Source organism: Durio zibethinus, chromosome 5 (assembly GCF_047325235.1).
Source record: "Durio zibethinus cultivar Kanyao isolate XHJ-2024 chromosome 5, ASM4732523v1, whole genome shotgun sequence".
In the NCBI taxonomy this organism is placed as follows: domain Eukaryota; kingdom Viridiplantae; phylum Streptophyta; class Magnoliopsida; order Malvales; family Malvaceae; genus Durio; species Durio zibethinus.
The window spans coordinates 8407553-8414267 of NC_143166.1; the positions used below are offsets into that span (position 1 = coordinate 8407553).

Consider the following 6715-nt stretch of genomic DNA (forward strand, 5'->3'; position numbering starts at 1 on the left):
TTTCTTCCTGTAAGATGCCAACCACACACTTCCAACTCTTTCTTTTTTCACCTATAATTTTTTTAACTTTATATTTCCTTCACGATATTACAATCTTAAACAAAATTAAAATATTAAAAATACAAAAATAACATATTTAAAATTTTAATATAAATTTTCAAAAAAATAAATTATATAAATTTAAAAAAATAAAAAATTTATTATATTTAATATATAAATATAAATATAATATGATAAATTTTTTTATTTTATATATATTTTAATATAATATAAGATATAATTACAAAAATTATCAAAATTAATTAAAATAATACGTCTATTTAATTATTACTTGTTCATACAGTAATTTGTATCTGGATGAAAACATTAAAATTTCAAAAAAAAAAGAAAAAAAATGACATTTTCCAACGATTAAAAACTCCACCAACGAACCAACCAGCAATGACACCATTGACTAAAGTCCCCACCTCTCTTCAAATCATTCTTTTTCTCAACGGTCTGTCTTCCAACTTTCTGCACTTACGACCCAAAATCTTGAACAAATTTTGCTATAATTATTCAACTAAAACAAATTCTATTGCATTTAATTACTATTTCCCTTCCATAAAAAAAAATTAGTATTTCTCTGATTGCTCAGAATTCAAGTTGACCTGACCTGATCCCACCCTCTCTAGACCGCTGTTTCCAAACGTGGCGTGCATGGCAGTATCTCCTGTCCCCTAAACGACGTGTTTTTGAAAAATTGGGTTTAAGTTTTAGAAATTTCTTTCTTCTTTTGTGTCTAAATGTTTTTTTTATTAGTTTAAATTTAAATTTAGCAGGAAGAAGCAACGAAAGTTAATAAGTTTCAAAGAGGGAAAATGTGGATTTAGGGGGAAAGAAAAAGATAATATGATCTTTTACTTCTTTTTTGAAGGTTTTTTCTCGAAAAATAGTGGAGTTTGTCTTTCAAAAGCTTATGCATTCTCTAAATGCTTTCCGCTTACTTGAAAAACCCAAACCGTTTTACCTGCGAATCAAATCTAGGGCTAGGGTTCCCCATATCCTTATTTCAGTCCACCAGCATTAACCAAACCAGGGAAACCATTACTCTTCATTTCTATTTTTAGTCCTTTTAATTTTTCTTCTTTTGCTTTTGAAGTAGACGATGAAGCGAGCAAAATTTTACTCGTTAGTGTCTCCTAGTCGACTCAGGCTAGTTCAGAGTTTGATAGGGGTTTTGTTTCTCTACCTTCTGTTCATGAGCTTCGAAATCCCGCTGGTTTTGAAAACCGATTCAGGATGGTTCTTCACCGACTCATTGCCGAGGCCTTTGTTTCTCGTGAGCGAAGAGGGTTTCACCTATAAAGCTGCACCCGCTCGACCCGCCAACGACCCGGATCATCTCCGTCAACCCGGAAGTTGGACACCGGAGCGGAAATTGCGGGAGTTCAAGAAAATATCGGGTCTCCTGTTCAACCAAAGCTCTTTCGACGGCTACGATTCTAAAGACGAGTTCTCAGTGCTCCACAAAACCGCACGACACGCCTTCGTTGTCGGCAAGAAACTCTGGGACGACCTCCAATCGGGTCAAAACAATTCCGATTCAGAACCTGAACAACAAAATCAAAAGAAAAACCGAACCAAATCATGCCAGGATTCAATTTCCTTATCCGGGTCCGAGTTTGTGAACCAGGGCCGGATCTTGATCCTGCCCTGCGGGTTAACATTAGGGTCCCACATTACGGTGGTGGGGATGCCGCATTGGGCGCATGCAGAGTATAACCCGAAAATTGCGGTCTTAAAGGAAAGGGACGAGTCAGTGATGGTAACGCAGTTTATGATGGAATTGCAAGGGTTGAAGACGGTGGACGGCGAGGATCCACCGCGGATTCTTCATTTCAATCCGAGATTGAAAGGGGATTGGAGCGGGAAGCCCGTGATCGAGCAGAATACTTGTTATCGAATGCAGTGGGGATCGGCGTTGAGATGCGAAGGGTGGAAGTCAAGAGCTTATGAGGAAACAGGTTTCATTTATTTATTTATTTTTGAATGGTAGGTTATATATATATATATATATATATATATATATATATATATATTTAGTGCATTTGACTGAAGGCTGAGTAAGTAAATGAGAATGTAGGTTGAGAAAAGTTTGAACGTTGAGTTTGTTAATAATTGTCGGTTGTTAGTTGTAGTTAGTTATGGTGTTGCTTTATGATCTTGTTGGGACGGGGTGTTTCAAAAGTTACTTATATGGGGCATTTTACATCTTTGCTGATTGTTTGGATCTTTCTTTGGGTAGTTGATGGACAAGTTAAATGTGAGAAATGGATTCGAGATGATGATAATGGCTCCGAAGAATCAAAGGCTACATGGTGGTTGAGCAGGTTGATAGGAAGAAAGAAGGAGGTGGCACTAGATTGGTCGTACCCTTTTGCGGAGGGAAAGTTATTTGTTCTCATATTGAGGGCAGGATTGGAGGGTTACCATGTCAATATTGATGGGCGTCATGTTACCTCATTTCCTTATGGAACTGTGAGCAACATCTTGTTCTTGACTTAATGGTTTGATGAATGTAGAACGTTTTAAATTTTTTTTTTCTGATGACATTTACAGGGATTTGTGCTTGAGGATGCTACTGGGCTATCTCTAAAGGGTGACCTTGATGTGCACTCTGTGTTTGCTGCTTCCTTGCCCACTTCACATCCTAGTTTTGCTCCACAAAAGCATCTTGAGAGGTTGAGTAAATGGACGGCACCACCACTTCCTGATGGAAATGTTGACTTTTTTATAGGCATCCTTTCTGCTGGCAATCATTTTACTGAGAGGATGGCTGTCAGAAAGTCTTGGATGCAGCATAAGTTAATAAAGTCTTCAAAAGTAGTTACTCGTTTTTTCGTAGCACTGGTATGGGTAGATAAAGCAGGAAGAATTTCTCTCCTCTTGAAATCCCCCTTGCCTGATATATTTACATGATTTTTTATTTGTTTTTTAGAATGGAAGAAAGGAAGTTAATGTGGAGCTGAAAAAGGAAGCGGAGTATTTTGGTGATATTGTTATAGTTCCTTACATGGATAACTATGAGCTAGTTGTACTGAAGACTGTTGCCATTTGTGAATATGGGGTGAGTGATCAAATGATCTGACATTGCCTACTTTTTCTCTTTTGTAAAATTAAGTTTTTTAACAGATACAGTACATATAAAAATAAGTTAATTGCAACATATTGTTCTTTAGTTGTAAAATCTAGAGTCCAAAACCTGCCTTTATATGGTGTCCTTTGTTCACAGGTCCGTACAGTGGCTGCAAAATATATTATGAAATGTGATGATGATACATTTGTTAGGGTGGACTCTGTGATTAAGGAAGCAAAGAAGTTTGGAGATAAAAGCCTGTATATTGGTAATATGAATTACTACCACAAACCACTGCGTAATGGTAAATGGGCAGTAACATATGAGGTATGTATTTTCTGTACTTAGCTAATCTTGGGGGTTTATTTACATATAGTCCTACACTTTAATTTTAAGTTGATGTGATTTGAACAACTTATTCTTTTACATTTGCTTTCTTATCTATATCACTGTATCTTTACTATTATTTGTATTGTTATGTGCTTTTCCATATCTATTCTCCATTCTCCATTCTGTTATAAAATATTTCCTCTTTCAGATGAGAAAGTTAATGTGGTTTGTCTCCGTAGCAAAATAAAGGAGCCCCTTGCTTTTAATTAATGATATATATTCTGTGATTTATTATGCAATTTTCTTCCCAAGTTTGGCTTTTGAGAAATTTGTTTCCAATTTTTAACTGATGCTGCATGGAAGGTTGCATGAGTTGTCTGGAATTAGTAATATTTTATTTATAGGTTTGAACTTGCTCTGAATTGAGTAGCATGTAAAGTTAAAATGGTGTCTTATGATCAACAATATATAAACTTGTTTGGAATTTAAAGTTCAGTTGAATTTAGTTGTAGATAGCACTAAACATGTCCTTGCTTTACCTACAATTTACCGTCTAAAGAGATTCACTCTACTCAAGGACTACCTAGGTAGTCATCTGAGTGAAGAATGATTCACCACAAAGGTTCTAGTTTCCTCGCATGATTACCTCATCAGTTCTGAACATCTGTACCCTTTGGTTTTGCAGAATTTAAAATGATTATTATCTCTTCCTTCAGCCAACTAATCGTTACTGATTATCTCTAATTATCATCTTGATCTTAAATATTGTTGTGTTTTCTTCTGTGTAGGGCATCATATGTTGTCCATATCCTACTTATCATAATTTGTATTTTTTTGGTGATTTTTAGGAATGGCCAGAAGAAGACTACCCACCTTATGCAAATGGTCCAGGGTACATAGTTTCATCTGACATTGCACAGTTTATTGTAGCTGAGTTTGAGAAACATAAATTGCGAGTAAGTCATCTATTTATTTATTTATATTCTTGACCGTGGCTTCTCTCTGCCATATGTGTGCATGGTTCTTAAATGGTAGTGGATTTGATCATTGGTTATTAAAACCATTGAGCACATGTTGCAGCTATTCAAGATGGAAGATGTGAGCATGGGAATGTGGGTGGAAAAATTCAACAGTTCAAAAACAGTGGAGTACCAGCACAGCTTGAAATTTTGCCAGTTCGGATGCATCGAGGATTATTACACTGCTCATTATCAATCTCCAAGACAGATGTTATGCATGTGGGATAAATTACTAAACCAAGGAAAGACCCAATGCTGCAACATGAGATGACCATTATTCAAAGAAATCAATAGACAAAGTCTCCACGTACAATGTGGTAAATTCGAGAAAGGACAACAGTGAAACAAATTTTGCGGTCAAAGTCTCTGTATATATGATGCTTAAGTTAGATATAGTGGGGCTTTTCCTCATGCCCTTATAAATTAATTCATTACTTAGGCCATTTTGTCTACATTTCTCCAATTTCATTTCCAATGGTGTTGGCATACTCAATGGCCGCTGATGTTAAAAGAATCAATGAGGAGCATATGTAAACAACACATTCTTTGTAGTCTAGCTTGGAGAATAGTGAGTAAAGATGTGAAAATTTGCTTATTTAAGGTTCAAATCCTAGCATGATTCTAATTCTAGGAAGATGATTCTTTTTCTTTTTTATTTTTTCCAGTTCAGGAAGACAGAATTTTGGTAGATCTTGATAATTTTAAACATAATATAATGATATGATATAAAAAATATATAAAAGTGATGCAATTTAAAATTTTGATTAAAATCATATATGTTTGGTAAAAACAAAAATATATTTTATATTTGATATGTTATTATAAATTGTGATATATAATTTTTATGATTGACATGAAACAAACAAGATACACATACATCAATTGTCATTTAATTTTCGATAATGATGAAAATCGTATTTTATTTGATAATGATAACTTTTTACAAGGATATCACTATATCGAATTTCATTTGTCAATGGACGCTAGCATGTTTGACCAAGTAGTTAGGAATAAAATTATAAATGATACATTAGTACTTATAAGTTATTCAAGTTTGATTCGAAAAAAATTCGAATTCAGCTCGATTATTATCGAGTCAAGCTCGAGCTTGAATAGTTTGACTTATCGATCGAGCCAAATTTGAGCATTCTTATATTTGGTTCGAGTAGCTTACGAATCTAATCGAGTTTTTATATTTTAATATATTTTAATTGATAAAATATTTCGAACTCGAGTTTGAACTTAAATACAAATAATCAAACTTTTATCAAATATAAGAATCGAGCTTATTTTTACATATTAATCGAGTTTAATTGAGCGAGTTCGAGTAGCTTAATTTTTTTATCAAATCGAGTTTAAGTTAAAAAAATAAAACTCAATCTAGTTTGAGCGAAATTTCAAATTTTAAATTTTAAATCAAGCTCAAACTTAAATTTAATGTTGTATCAATTTAAAACTCAATCGAATATACCTTAGTTAGGAATGCTTTATCGATTTTTTCTGGATAGTCTGACTCGGGCACTTTCAACACTGGCTAAGCACCGACTAAGAGCAATACTGGAATTCCTACTCGTATTCTCACACCTATATTGGTGCTAGCGGCATATGACACTTCAACGTGCGGTGGTAACAAGCTTGGTAAAAGCGATGGCTAATATAATATTTTTTTTTTGAATTTTATCATTTTATTTAAATAAATTCTTATATTTTATTATATTTTTATAAAATTTTTATTTTTAATTTATATTTAAATAAGTTTTTAAACTTTAATTTATATTCAAATAAATTTTTAATATTTAATTTATATCTAAATAAAATTTTAATATAAATCAATTATTTATTTGAAATAAAAATGTATATAAATTATAAATAAAAATATAAAAATTTATTTAAATATAATAAAAATACAAAAATTTATATAAATAAAATTAAATAATTTAAAAACTTTTTTAATATTTTAACCAAAAGCGAATTATCAAAATTCAAATGAGGAGAGAATAAAACCAGAGGCAATGCATATTTCTTTATCATTTTCTAGAACTTGGCAGGGGAATAGATACAAATAAAAAACCTTTAGAATGCGTTTGGTTAAGGGAAATTTATAAATTTTTTCACATTTGATTTAAGGTAATTCGATAACCGAAAAAAATGTCAGATTCTTAATAGTATCTAAAGTTCCAAAATAAAAAACTCATCTTTTCCTGTGATTTTTTAAGATTTCACTAAGGGGAGAAGTTGTCTTATTTTT

The 6715-nt window shown here is 32.7% G+C and overlaps 1 protein-coding gene across 1 annotated transcript; it reads left to right on the plus strand.

Annotated features, from left to right (window-relative positions):
• Positions 1-440: 440 nt before the first annotated feature.
• Positions 441-5067, plus strand: LOC111283073 (hydroxyproline O-galactosyltransferase GALT6-like). Its single transcript, XM_022871462.2, has 7 exons — positions 441-2006; positions 2288-2520; positions 2602-2892; positions 2981-3109; positions 3275-3445; positions 4297-4404; positions 4529-5067. Exons 1-7 carry the CDS (start codon positions 1148-1150, stop codon positions 4736-4738), a joined length of 2001 nt encoding a protein of 666 aa, XP_022727197.2. The 5' UTR covers positions 441-1147; the 3' UTR covers positions 4739-5067.
• The last annotated feature ends 1648 nt before the right edge of the window (positions 5068-6715 follow it).